Source organism: Bufo bufo, chromosome 1 (assembly GCF_905171765.1).
Source record: "Bufo bufo chromosome 1, aBufBuf1.1, whole genome shotgun sequence".
Lineage (NCBI taxonomy): Eukaryota > Metazoa > Chordata > Amphibia > Anura > Bufonidae > Bufo > Bufo bufo.
In genome coordinates, this window is record NC_053389.1 from 105,698,908 (window position 1) to 105,714,223 (window position 15,316).

The window sequence follows — 15,316 nt, forward strand, 5'->3', positions numbered from 1 at the left end:
TTCCCAACATACATAACGGGGGAAAAAACGGAACTGTTATTTGTGCCCATAGAAATCTATTAGGACGGAGCAAAATGGGATGCCTCTTAAAGGGTTCCGTTTTACATTCCGTCCTAGAATTCCATTATATTCCGTTATAACCCTGTTATAATGGAACACTAATGGAATTACCTAACACTGATGCGAACCCGCCCTTACCTTGCTATCTGACCTATATTCCGTTTACGTGTGGGTATCCTGACAGTTATCTTCCTGGACGTTGACTGATTCCTCTGGTCAGGGGCGTAGCTATAGGGGGTGCAGAGGTAGCAGTCGCTACCGGGCCCAGGAGCATGAGGGGCCCCAAAGACCCTTGTAACACATGAGAAGACACCTGTTTTATAGAAGGTGCATGCTGGTCAAGTTACACCTCTGGCTGGAGGGAAGGTGTTAGGTCAAGAATTTGGCATGGTGGGGGTGCGGTTTTCAATTTTTGCCTTAGGCAGCAGGAAGGCATTGTGCTTCCCTGCCCCTGGCCACAAAGCAATGAGGGAAGGGGGGCCCAAGCTGAACTCTTGCACCAGGGCCCATGAACCTTTAGCTATGCCCCTGCCTCTGGTACTCCTGATCCGTGTGGGTCTACCTGATCCGTGTGGGTCTACCACTTCTAGGTGGTTGGCACAATGGATCTACTTTCACAGATCGTAATACAAAAGTAGTGCCTGCTGCAGATTCAACTGTATTGATATCCTCAGAACGTCAACAAAGTTTAATAGTGCAGTTAGGCACAGGAACCATTGGTTCAAGGCCCTGTTATTTACTCTCATAGGCTTTATTAGGGCTAAAGCAGTGCAGATGATTGCGGTTGATTGGTGTCAAGTGGTTGCAATGATGTCATTGAGCTAGGATGCAGGCCGCTCAGACTGCTTTGCGGGCTGATGCATTGAGAGAGACTCAGGTGAGTATCTTGTTTTTTTCTGTCACTTTTGAGGCAATACAGAGTGGCAGTATAACCACTGGAGACACTATAATTAATGGGGTTACTACAGAGGGTCATACAATGCATTCGGAAAATCTTCAGACCCTTTTACTTTTTTTTTTTTTTTACAATTTGTCATGTTGTCAACTTATGCTAAAATAAAATAAAAAATAAGCCCCCCTTTAATCTTCACTAATCTTTAGAAATGTTTGTAAATTTGATTAAAAAAAAAAAAACTTTAGCTTGGGGAGGCCTGCCAATTCTCTTGGCCATCTCTTAGAGGTTTCTACACCTTGATTCAAATCCACCTGTGGTAAATTCAGCTGATTGGACACAATTTGGAAAAAACACCCCTTTCTATATAAGGTCTCACAGCTAAAATTGCATATCAGAGCAAAAACCACGCCATGAGGAGGAAAGAACTGCCTGTAGAGATCAGATAGAGGATTGTGTGGATGCACAGATCTAGAGAAGGCCACAAAAAAATTCTTCTGCACTGAAATTTTCCAACAGCACAGTGGCCACGATAATTCTTAAATGGAAAAAGTTTGGAACAACCAGGATTCTTCCTAAAACTGGCAATTCCACCTAACTAAGTAATTGGGGCAGAAGAGCTTTCTTAAGAGAGGTGACCAAGAACTCAATGGTCCCTCTGGCTGACCTCCAAAGAGCCTATGTGCAGATGGGAAAACTTTCAGAAGGTCAACCGTAACTGCAGCATTCTGCCAATATGAGCTTTATGGCAGAGTGGCCAGAAAGTAGCCTCTCTTCAGTAAGAGACACATGAAAGCCTGTCTGGGTTTGCAAACGAGCATCTAAAGGACTTTCAGGATGTGAGAAACAAGATTCTCTAGTCTGATGAAACCAAGACTGAACTTTTTGGCTTCAGTTGTAAGCATCATGTCTGGAGGAAACCACACACTTCTCATCTCGTGCTCAATATCATTCCTACAGTGAAGCATGGTGATGGCAGCATCATGCTGTGGATATGTTTTTTAGCGGCTGGGGCAGGGAGACTGGTCACAGCTGAATAGAGCAATATACAGAGCTATTCTTGATGAAAACCCAATCCAGAGGGCTATCAACCTCAGATTGGGCCAAATGCTCACCTTTCAACAAGACAATGACCCTAAGCACACAGCCAAGACAACACAGGATGGATTAGGGACCTCCCTGTGAATGTCAATGAGTGGCCCAGCCAGAGCCCTGACTTGAACCCAATCTATTATTTTCAGAGACCTGAAAATGGGTTAAGAGGATCTGCAGAGAAGAATGGCAGAAAATCCCCAAATACAGGTGTGCAAACCTTGTGGCATCATGCCCAAGAAGACTAGAAGCTGTATTTGCTGCTAAAGGGGTTTCAAGTAGTGCTGTGTAAAAGGTCTAAAATTATACTTATGTGAATTCAATATTATAGCTTTTCCTTTTCAATAAATTATCAAAGATTTCAAACATTCTGCTTTTACTGTCATTATGGGGCACTGAATACAGAATGATGGGGGGGGGAATGATTTTTTAAATTTTAGCACAAGACTGAAACATAACAAAAAAGTGAAAAAAGTGAAAGGGTTTGAAGACTTTCCAAATGAAATATAAGTACTGGGGTAATACAGGGGCTCATCATGAGTACTGCGACACTATAGAGGGCATTACATCTACTGGGGGCACATTGAGGAGCATTATCACTACTGAGGGTACTGTGGAGAGTATCAATATGGTTACAATATGGAGGGCACTACTACTAATGGGGGAACTCTCAGGGAGCAATATCACTGTAGAGGGCATTATTACTAATGAGGGCACTCTGGGAGATAATTACATTTGGTTGGACTTATAGTATAACTGTTAGTATGTGAGGTATTATCTGTATGGTACTGTTATTTCTGTAGTATTAGGGGAGCACAGTGGGCGCAATATTGGGGTTAGCAGAAGGATAACACTCTTTCAGCACCAGGAGGGGAGGATAATGGAAAAGTGAGGAATCTAAGATATCTGTGTAGTAAATTCTGCAGAGACGAGACATGGCTGGAAGATGTCATCATGGTGGTCTGCTCCCAATGGAGAACAGAATGTCTACATCAGAGAAGACGGCACAAGCTTATTTCATATTCACCAGACAGCAAGTGGGCTTGTCTGTTTTAAAATGCCAGAGCTGAATTTCAGTCCCAGACTGGCCCTGCACGGATCTGCACAGTATGCACTATTTCATCTTCAAATGAGTGTATTAAATGAGATACGTACATTATCGGTGCATTCAGGATGTGTTACGTTGGTAATGTTCATTCTAACCTCTAGGTTTTCGAGTTCCATGACAAATATGGAAGGAATAACAGAACATAAATATAGAAACACCATTGGCGAAAACCTAGAATAATACAGAGAATAATTTAGTGTAGAAATAGAAATTTAAATGAAAAAACATCAATAGTTGTAGCACCTAGAGATGGACTAATTAAATCGCTAATAGTAAATTAACTGTAAATTGTGGTCTGCAAATAAATTTACTAATTGCTCTTTACGGAAAATGGATAACCGGTTATACAGTAGATTGGCTGATGGAATGTACCATAGTTATAACATTTTTACAGGATTTCCTAACTCAGGAGCACACTTAAGGTTACCCAGAAAACCGCCAAATTGGTCCTAAACTTTTTTCTTTAGTACAGGCATCTTCCCAACATAGCAATTCCAGATTGGGCAGGAGTGGGGATGTGCCTGTATAGCAGTTGCCAAGTTGATGGAGAGGGGCAGTCAGGGGGAGAGGAGGCCACTGTCTGACTGAGCATCCTGCTGCCATTTTCCAACTATGCCATGACTGTACAGGTGCCCGTTTCTTGGAGAGAAGCAGACAGGTGTATGTACATCCATCGCAGTTTTGGTGAGAGGATGCTCAGTCAGGGAGCAAGGATTCAGGGACCCACCCATGAAAGATGTAAGTGGCACTTACTACGTCACTGCCTCTATGGGTAGAGGGACTCAGCAGACCAGGTAGGGGCAGATACTATATGTAACTACTAGCTTCCAAGCAGGGTAACCAGTCTTTTACTTGTGATGCAAGGCAGTAGGCTATGTGGCTTACCGACTGGTCCTCAGCCATTGTCACTGTGGCCCCTCTTATTTTGGATTGGCAGGGAGCATTACATGTGCAAATTTAGAGTAGGGAGATCTCAAGGGCAGGTTCTAGTTTGGTCAGGCTGCCCTTTCTTGTAGGGACAGTCTAGGGTCTGTACTTGGACCCCTCCCCCCACCTTGTTGTTTTCCTCAGGTTCCCAGTGTTAAAAGGGTTTAGTAGTCATGGCATGCAGCAGGTTTACAGGACACAGAAAAATATATACACTTGTTTTTCTCGCCATGCTTTCACAATACCCACTAGATCTTATGTTACAAAGCCCATAAAGGTCTGCACATAAAGGCAGAAATAAATCACATTTGTACACCAATTGCAACATTGATTGGTATGTGCTATAGATCTAGTAACATAGTAACATAGTAACATAGTACATAAGGCCGAGAAAAGACATTTGTCCATCCAGTTCAGCCTGTCATCCTGCAAGTTGATCCAGAGGAAGGCAAAAAAAAAAAAACCTGTGAGGTAGAAGCCAATTTTCCCCACTTTAGGGGAATAAAGAATTCCTTCCCGACTCCAATCAGGCAATCAGAATAACTCCCTGGATCAACGACCCCTCTCTAGTAGCTATAGCCTGTAATATTATTACGCTCCAGAAATACATACAGGCCTCTCTTGAATTCCTTTATTGTACTCACCATCACCACCTCCTCAGGCAGAGAGCTCCATAGTCTCACTGCTCTTACCGTAAAGAATCCTTTTCTATGTTTGTGTACAAACCTTCTTTCTTCCAGACGCAGAGGATGTCCCCTCGTCACAGTCACAGTCCTGGGGATAAATAGATGATGGGATAGATCTCTGTACTGACCCCTGATATATTTATACATATTAATTAGATCTCCCCTCAGTCGTCTTTTTTCTAAAGTGAATAACCCTAATTTTGATAATATTTCAGGGTACTGTAGTTGCCCCATTCCAGTTATTACTTTAGTTGCCCTCCTCTGGACCTTCTCCAGCTCTACTATGTCTGCCTTGTTTACAGGAGCCCAGAACTGTACACAGTACTCCATGTGTGGTCTGACTAGCGATTTGTAAAGTGGTAGGACTATGTTCTTATCACGGGCATCTATGACCCTGTTGATACAACCCATTATCTTATTGGTCTTGGCAGCAGCTGCCTGAGACTGGTTTTTGCAGCTTAGTTTGCTGTTTATTAAAATTCCTAGATCCTTTTTCATGTCAGTGTTACCGAGTGTTTTATCATTTAGTATGTATGGGTGACTTGCATTATTCCTTCCCATGTGCATAACTTTACATTTGTCAGTGTTAAACCTCATCTGCCACTTATCTGCCCAAGCCTCTAATCTATTCAGATCCCTCTGTAGCAGTATACTGTCCTCTTCAGTGTTAATTACTTTACACAGTTTAGTGTCATCTGCGAAAATTGATATTTTACTATGCAAGCCTTCTACAAGATCATTAATAAATATATTGAAGAGAATAGGGCCCAATACTGACCCCTGAGGTACCCCACTAGTGACAGTGACCCAATCTGAGTATGTACCGTTAATAACCACCCTCTGTTTTCTATCACTGAGCCAGTTACTTACCCACATACAGACGTTTTCTCCCAGTCCGAGCATTCTCATTTTATATACTAACCTTTTATGTGGTACAGTGTCAAATGCTTTGGAGAAGTCCAGATATACGACATCCATTGATTCGCCGCTGTCAAGTCTAGAACTTACCTCCTCATAGAAACTGATTAAATTAGTTTGGCATGACCGATCCCTCACGAAGCCATGCTGATATGGCGTTATTTGCTTATTTCCGTTAAGATGCTCTAACATAGCATCTCTCAGAAAACCTTCAAACAGTTTACCCACAACAGATGTTAAACTTACCGGCCTATAGTTTCCAGGCTCTGTTTTTGGACCCTTTTTAAATATTGGCACCACATTTCCCATGCGCCAATCCTATGGGACATTCCCTGTCAGTATAGAGTCCGCAAATATCAGAAATAAGGATCTGGCTATGACATTACATAATTCCCTTAGGATACGGGGGTGTATGCCATCCGATCCTGGCGATTTGTCTATTTTAATCTTTTTAAGTCGCTGTTGTACTTCTTCCTGGGTCAGACAGGACACTTTTAATGGGGAATTTATTTTTACATTCTGCATGTCATCTGACAGTTTATTTTCCTGAGTGAATACATTGGAGAAAAAAATATTTAAAGGGAATCTGTCACCAGCTTTTACCATTTTAAGCTGTCACCATCGCTATGTTCACTAAAGTACCTTATTTCCTGCAGTCTTCTTCTTACTTTATTTTGTTTTGTCTTTTTGATAAAAAAGCCCTTTTTATGATATGCTAATGAAGCTTCAAGGTGCCCAGAGGGGCGTTTTTTTCCTCTCTGGTGCCCTGTGACGCCCCCCTGCAGTGCCCAGCCCGCCTTAATTTGAATCCCAAGAACGCCTCCTGATCCTCAAATAACCTCCCACAGCCCCGGCAAACGGTTCCGCCCCCTCCCCACGTCATCGTCTACCTTCTAGAAATGCCCCGTCCTTCTTCCTGGCGGCGGCCAGAAATCTCCTCAGGAATCATCAACCTCCTCAGGGCAACAGCGCTCAGATTACATCACTGGGCTCGGCGCATGTCCAGTGAGACTTTTGAGGCTGTTGCCCTCAGGAGCTTGATGATCGCGCAGGCGCAGGCCGCAGGCTGTACTGCGCCTGTGCGAGATTTCTGGCCGCCGACAGGAAGAAGGACGGGGCATTTCTAGAAGGTAGACGATGACGTGGGGAGGGGGCGGAACGGTTTGCCGGGGCTGTGGGAGGTTATTTGAGGATCAGGAGGCGTTCTTGGGATTCAAATTAAGGCAGGCTGGGCACTGCAGGGGGGCGTCACTGGGCACCAGAGAGGAAAAAAACGCCCCTCTGGGCACCTTGGAGCTTCATTAGCATATCATAAAAAGGGCTTTTTTATCAAAAGGACAAAACGAAATAAAGTAAGAAGAAGACTGCAGGAAATAAGTTACTTTAGTGAACATGGCGATGGTGACAGCTTAAAATGGTAAAAGCAGGTGACACATTCCCTTTAACAGCTTTGCTTTCTCCTCGTCGCTCACTGCGACTCCCCCCTCATTACTCTTTAAAGAGCCGACACCTATAGATTTATACTTTTTAACATTTATATAATTGAAGAACATTTTAGGGTTAGTTTTACTCTCTTTGGCAATTAATCTCTCGGTCTCAAATTTGGCCGCTTTTATTTGTTTTTTACATGTTCTATTTTTTTCCTTATAGTTTTTCAGTGCCTCCGTGCTACCCTCCTGTTTTAGTGATTTATATGCTTTCTTTTTGTCATTTATTGCTTTCTTTACAGTTCTATTTATCCACATTGGTTTCTTTTTGTTCCTTAACCTTATATTCTCATACGGTATATACCTCTCACAATGAGATTTTAGGATGTTTTTAAAGATATCCCATTTTGTGGCTGTATTTTTATTTTTGAGGACTTTGTCCCAGTTAGTTAGGCCTATGGCCTCTCTTAGTTGGCTAAATTTAACTCTTTTGGAGTTTGGTATTTTTGTTCCTCCCTGTAGAAACGCTCTTTTGAATGATAATTGGAAGGTTATTACATTATGGTCACTATTTACCAGGTGTCCACCAACCTGCACGTCTGTTGTTCTGTCAGGCCTATTGGTTAATACTAAGTCCAGTATGGCCGTCCCTCTAGTCGGGTCCTGAACCAGTTGGGAGAGGTAATTGTCTTTGGTTATTGCCAAGAATTTGTTTCCCTTATGAGATATACAAGTTTCAGTTTCCCAGTCTATATCTGGGTAGTTGAAGTCCCCCATAATAACCACCTCATTATGACTTGCCGCCTCGTCTATCTCGTTTAGTAGTAGATTTTCTGTGGACTCTGGTATATTAGGTGGTTTATAGTAAACTCCTATTAATAACTTATTGTTGTTTTTAGCTCCATGTATCTCTACCCACAGTGACTCCACATGTTCATGTCCCTCACTTATATCTTCACGGAGGGTGGGCTTTAGACAAGACTTTACATAAAGGCAGACCTCTCCCCCTCTCCGGTTTTGACGATCCTTTCTAAACAGACTGTAACCTTGTACATTAACAGCCCAGTCATAGCTATCATCCAGCCATGTCTCAGTTATTCCCACTATGTCATAGTCCTCTTCACACATCACTAATTCCAGCTCCCCAGTTTTATTAGTCAGGCTTCTGGCATTAGTATACATAAATTTGAGAGGTTTAGGTATATTTTTTACCCTACACCTTTCCTTCTGAACTGTTCTAGTCCCTCCTTCCATTCCTCCCCCAGTCCCACTACCTTGCCCCCGGTCTCTATCTGCACTATCTTCCCCTCCTATAATGTCATTTTCCTCCCCCCCAGTCCCTAGTTTAAACACTCCTCCAACCTTCTAGCCATCTTTCTCCCCAGCACAAATGCCCCTTCCCCATTGAGGTACAGCCCGTCCCTACGATAGAGCCTGTAGCCGAGGAAATTATATCCAACCTTAGTTTCCAACTCCTTTTTTTTTAACTCCACTTAATAAGAAACCCACTTAGTAGAGCAAGCTCTAGAGGGTCTAGTGGTTCAATTTATAGCACCTGGTTGCCCAGGCCACCCCCCTTAATCAAGCAGAGAAAAAAAAATGGGTTTAAATGGCAACACCCAGCAGAGAAAAAAAGAAGAAGTTTTAAATGACAGAAAATGCAAAAACTTAACTTTCAAGGATCTCTGCCTCAAACCACACTCAGCCACCTGCAATCACTCCCACAAAATCACACTCAGCACTAGAACTCCTTTTTTTTTTTTTACTTCTAATAAACTTTGTCAACTTTGTTACTGTTGCCAATAGCCTGGCATACATATTAATCATAGGGAATCCTCTATAGAATTCTAAACATGCAAAACAGACCTTGGACCAGCACAGCGCTATGAGTAAACAGAGATGAGCGCGAGTTAAAAAGTTTGTATTTGGAAACCACCCTTTTAAAAACCTGCTTTTGCACCTGTTAACTCATAAAACTGTTCTGTAAGGCCGAGTTCACACGAACGTGTGTGACCCGTGCCCGTGCTGCGGCCCGCAAATAGTGGGCCGCAATGCACGATCGCCGGCCGTAGGTCAGCCGCATCGCATCGCGGACCCAATCACTTTAATGGGTCCGCGATCCGCCCGTTCCGCAAAAAGATAGGACATGTTTTATCTTTTTTTGTGGTAACGGAAGTACGGGACGCAACCCCACAGAAGCACTCCGTAGTGCTTCCGAGGGGTCCCGTTCCTTGCGGCCGTTCCGCAATTCCGGATTTGCGGACCCATTGAAGTGAATGGGTCCGCATCCATGATGCGGAATGCACACGGAACTGTGGCCGTGTATTGCGGCCCACAATTTGCGGGCCGCAATACGGCAACGGATCAAGGCCTCTTGCACACAAATATTTTCTTTTCTGTTTACATTCCGTTTTTTTGCGTTCCGTATACGGTCTGTATACGTAACCATTCATTTCAATGGGTCCACAAAAAAAACAGAAAGTACTCCGTATGCCTTCCGTTTCTGTATTTCTGTTTTTCCGTTCAAAGATAGAACATGTCCTATTATTGTCCACATAACGGATAAGGATAGTACTGTTCTATCAGGGCCAGCTGTTCCATTCCGCAAAAAACGGAATACACACGGACGTCATCCATATTTTTGGCGGATCCATTTTTTTGCGGACCGCAAGATACTGAAAAAGCCATACGGTCGTGTGCAAGAGGCCTAAGGCTCAACTCAAATTGGTTTCCTTATGGTGGACCTCACATGAGTCAATAGGATCCATTGTAGAAGTCATCAGCAGTACCTATGGTACTAATGTTAAGGCTATGTTCACATGTCCGCTGTGGCGAAACCAACCTCGCCACTGGGTTTCGGAGGGGCCTGGCTACTAGCCTCTTGCCTCAGGATTATGGCCCATACTAACTTTAAAGGAGCAGACAGACCGGCCGCACAGCTTAAATCTGTCTTTGCAATTGTATTTTGTTATGTGAGGGTACCCAGATAGCTAATTTTATTGTATTTGTGTATTCTGAGTGCCATTCACCTAATGATATGCACTCAGACTTGAGCTATCTGGGAATATGTTAAATGTCTGTGTTTGCTGTGGGGGTGTGTTCCTTTGTCTTGAGAGATAATTGGATTACTCCTCGGGTGTCTCCAGGGCAGAGAGGAGGAAACCATGATGCATTGTGGGGATGTATTGTATCTGTGTATCCTGCAGTGCTGCATATCTGTCCTGTGTCACAGTCTTCATTCTGGTCCCCTAGGGGCGTGTCCACCAGATAGGGACCTGCATAAATACGGGCGGGTAGCCCTCAATAAAGTGTTCCTGTTTTACCCTTTATCATGTTGAGGCTGATGTTTGGGTAACTGATCGACGCTGGGGATTGCTATACGCTGGGAGATTTGCTATACTCCCCTGGCTATAACTACTAGCTCTTTTAAGAGCTGTTCCTGCTCTCTGGTTTTAGGAGAGGTTCACCCACTGGAGCCTGGAGCCTTGTCGTAGGTCCAGGGTGGGTAGGAGACGGTGAGACCTCAACCAAGCTTTGGTGGTTTGTGGGGTCTGCAGTGCGTACGGTGTCAAGTGGAGTGCTTGGAGTCCTCGGAAAGCACTAGGAGCATCTATCAACGGAGGTACCCGGAGTTTTCGCCAATCCGATGGTATATCTTAACTGTGAAGAAGTTCGGGTTTGGGTACCAAACATGCACGATTTTTCTTATGCGAGTGCAAAACGTATTACAATGTTTTGCACTCGCGCTGAAAAATCACGCATGTTCCCGCAACGCACCCGCAATTTTCTGCTTAAAGAGGGTCTGCACCTACTTGACACGTTTTAAACTAATCATATAGCTCTGTGGGACACAAGTTCATGACGCTATTGTTACCTTTATTTAGTTTGTTATGGTCTCCAAAGCATCAAAAAGGAAGTTTTAACCATATGCAACTGAGCCATTGCAAGTGCCCAGGAGCAGAGAGTTTGCTGCAAGTGTCCAGGTCCCCCAGCCTCCTAACTTCGTCCCTGTGTATCCTCCGGCTAGCCCTGTATTCTAATGCTCTCATTCTTTCTTTCCTGCTGACGAAATCTGACGCCTGTCCGCATCACCACTGGGCCTGGGAATGCACAATACACAGCCCAATGTGGGCAAAGGCATGGTGATAGTTAGTGTGCATTCGCAGGCTAAGGGGGGCGGGGGGAATCCAGCTCTCCTGCCGGTAATTTATAATTTTTGTGACCGCATGAATGACACAGCAGACCCGCAAACAGCAGACCCATTCACTTGAATGGGTCTTGAATCTGGGAGAGGAGGTGCGGTGCGTAACACGGATCGGAAGCCCACGGAAGCACTATGTCCGTGCCTCCGCACTGCAAAAAAAGTAGTGCATGCAGACAGTCGGATGCAGATCGCGGACCCCATTCAAGTGAATAGGTCCACAATCCGCATGCGGTGGCCCCACGGTCGGTGCCAGTGCATTGCGGACCACAATTTGCGGTCCGCAGCACGGGCCCAGCTGGCACACGTTCGTATGCATGAGGCCTTACCCGATGAATGAGCGTTTTGCTGATTCATCAGGTAATCGGCAACATTTTTACACTGCCAGATAATTGCTAACGAGTATTTCTATGAACGCTCGTTAGCGATCATCTGGCCGAGAATACTTGAAATTTAGCACCCAATAGACCACATTCATGTGGTGTTAGAGAAATTATATAGCTGTCTTTAATATAAAAATGTAAATTCAATCTGCCCGTGGTCTGTATTACCATTTCCATTCTCCATATTTTGTCATCTTCAGTGTTACAATCATCTCAATGAACAAGAGCACGATTCCAATGAAAAGAGTACAGTAGAAGAAATCATTCGTGATAAAAACCGTTAAAAATATCATAATTCCTCCATGGAGAGCGTATAATAGACGACTTAAGATGGCTGCCAGTATCTTCATACAGTTACACTTCATTGTGATACTTTTACCTGTAATCTGTGAGGAGACATAAAAAAAAAAAGATATATATATATATATATATATATATATATATACAGTACAGACCAAAAGTTTGGACACACCTTCTTATTCAAAGAGTTTTCTTTATTTTCACGACTATGAAGGCCTCAAAACTATGAATTAACACATGTGGAATTATATACATAACAAACAAGTGTGAAACAACTGAAAATATGTCATATTCTAGGTTCTTCAAAGTAGCCACCTTTTGCTTTGATTACTGCTTTGCACACTCTTGGCATTCTTTTGATGAGCTTTAAGAGGTAGTCCCCTGAAATGGTCTTCCAACAGTCTTGAAGGAGTTCCCAGAGATGCTTAGCACTTGTTGGCCCTTTTGCCTTCACTCTGCGGTCCAGCTCACCCCAAACCATCTCGATTGGGTTCAGGTCCGGTGACTGTGGAGGCCAGGTCATCTGGCGCAGCACCCCATCACTCTCCTTTATGGTCAAATAGCCCTTACTTTCAAAGTTTTCCCAATTTTTCGGCTGACTGACTAAACTTAATTTCTTAAAGTAATGATGGCCACTCGTTTTTCTTTACTTAGCTGCTTTTTTCTTGCCATAATACCAATTCTAACAGTCTATTAAGTAGGACTATCAGCTGTGTATCCACCTGATTTCTCCTCAACGCCACTGATGGTCCCAACCCCATTTATAAGGCAAGAAATCCCACTTATTAAACCTGACAGGGCACACCTGTGAAGTGAAAACCATTTCAGAGGACTACCTCTTGAAGCTCATCAAGAGAATGCCAAGAGTGTGCAAAGCAGTAATCAAAGCAAAAGGTGGCTACTTTGAAGAACCTAGAATATGACATATTTTCAGTTGTTTCACACTTGTTTGTTATGTATATAATTCCACATGTGTTAATTCATAGTTTTGATGCCTTCAGTGTGAATCTACAATTTTCATAGTCATGAAAATAAAGAAAACTCTTTGAATGAGAAGGTGTGTCCAAACTTTTGGTCTGTACTGTATATATAACACACACAGTGAAAAAACAAGTGTCCCTTATTCACACATGTCGCAGTGACGTTTCTGTCCCCTCATTGGACCTATCTCAAGACAAGTGCATTTAAAAGTGTGAGTACATATATAGCCATGTAAACATGAATGGTTCATTAATTAATAAGTGCATAATCGATACAAGAAAGTGAAAATATTGCATTCATGTACATAATTCACATCTCTAAGTGAATGTCATCTTTCATATACGGTACATAAATACGTGCAGTGTAATCCATACAGTGCTATAGTGCATAAGTGTGATTTAAAGCAACATTCTTTTATCAGGCAATGTATATACTTGGAAAACTATGTGGGAACCTGAACAAACATCTGCATAGAGACCATCTAAAATAGCAAAATATCCCAACAGATCAAAGAGTACTAAGTCTGAAGTTTTTTTTTTTTTTTGGACCATCAGGGATTAACTACCCAAAGCGACCAAGTAGGAGAGAGAGGGCTGCCGGTATAGAAGATACAGGAAGAACCACAGCACAGAGAGCCCGATCTTCTAAGGGACCCCCTGCTTCAGTCCTACCCAGAAGGGTGAGCAGTTTGGACTCCAGAGTGGGGAATTTCCCAGCTTAGGAGTCCCTGCTCTGACTTTATATATGGAGTCAGTGTTATGAACATGAAAGGGGTATTCCCAAGCATTGTCATTATAAATATAAATCTAATTTAATTTAAACTCTGTTTTTGAAATGTCTCTGGGGGGATTTAAACTCACAACCTTCTACATTAATGTCAAGAACATTAACCACTGGGTTATAGAGCTCAATAGTAAGTCAATGCTGAAAAACCTGGTATTATACAAGAAAAACTTCTGTGCTGTTTTTTTAATAGAAGAGAAACTTCTATGATGTTTTTTGGCACTGACATAGCATTGAGTACTATAGCCCAGTGGTTAAGGTTCTGGCCCTTAATGTAAAAGGTTGTGAGTTCAAATCCCTACAAAAACTTTTAAAAATAAAGGCTAAATAAAACTTAAATACATGGGGTGTTCCCAACAGTGAAAAATTTGATTTTATTGAGAGAAAAAATGGAGCAAAATGAAAAATATGATCAAATAACACCCGTATTAGCCTACACCAACCTTTTTAACGTGTGTAACCAGTATTTTTAAAATGTTTCTGTGGGGATTCGAACCCACAACCTTCTACATTACAGGCAAAAACCTTAACCATTGGGCTATAGAGCTCACAGATTAGGTACTGCTGAAAAACCTCATTGAAGTTTCTCTTGTATAAGACAAGAGCACCTTCTATGCTGTTTTTGACAGAAGAGAAACCTCTATGAGGTTTTTCAGCACTAATTTAGCATTGAGCTTTATAGCCCAGTGGTTAAGGTTCTGCCTCTTAAAGGGGTTGTCTAGGTTCAGAGCTAAACCTAGACACACCTCCATTTTCACCCAGGCAGCCCCCCTGACGAGCATCAGAGCAGTTCATGCTCCGATGCTCTCCTTTGCCCTGCGCTACATCGCGCAGGGCAAAGGCATTTTCCGGAGTTACGGTGATGTACTGGGCTCTCTATGGGGCTGCCAGTAAGCCCAGTAATGTCACCGGCACTAATGGGTGGGCTTTAGAGCTGCGCTAGCCTGTAAAATGGCTAGGGCAGTGCTAAAGCACTCCCATCAGAGCCGGTGACGTCACTGAACACATAGCCGGGCAGAAGCTTCTACCCGGCTGTCACGGGTGGTGTTGCAGAAAGCTGGAACTTATAAATAAACATCCGACTGGCTTGATCCCAAACTAAGGAGCATATGGGTGAGCCCTATAAAACCCCTAGAGCTCTCCTTGACTGCTATGCCCTCGCAAAGGTCTTTATGGTAGACGATTGCATGTCCACGTACCTAATACTGTGTGACACCTGAAAACCCTATAATAGTGAGGGGACACGACCACCGGCTCCCTGCACTTAATACGGACGGAGTCAGGGTCACCTAGAATCAAGCCAGCAAGGAAACACAAATAAAGGAAAAAGACTTATCTGAGGAATCAGCAGTAGCAGCCTCCAGCAGTGAACAACTCATCCAGGAAGTAGTGTAAACCGCAAAGTGAGGCAGTATGGGAGGGAATATAAAGGGAGACAATTAGTGTAAATAGGTGACAGCTGGGAGAAGGAAAGGAGATGACAAAGTGAAACCAAAACAAAGAACGTCATGCAAGAGGTAGAGAAGAACGTCTAACAGACCTTCTCACAGAACTGGCG

General features: G+C 43.2%; 1 protein-coding gene across 1 annotated transcript in view; it reads right to left on the reverse strand.

The window, feature by feature from the left end:
- Positions 1-15,316, reverse strand: part of LOC120997471 (transmembrane protein 26-like) — a 61,870-nt gene that overhangs the window by 15,316 nt on the left and 31,238 nt on the right. The window contains exons 2-3 of the mRNA XM_040427557.1: positions 11,863-12,080; positions 3,200-3,323 (exon numbers count right to left, since the gene is read on the reverse strand). Of these exons, the coding sequence (XP_040283491.1) occupies positions 3,200-3,323; positions 11,863-12,059 (321 nt within the window). The 5' untranslated portion in view covers positions 12,060-12,080. The remainder of the gene's footprint in view (positions 1-3,199; positions 3,324-11,862; positions 12,081-15,316) is intronic.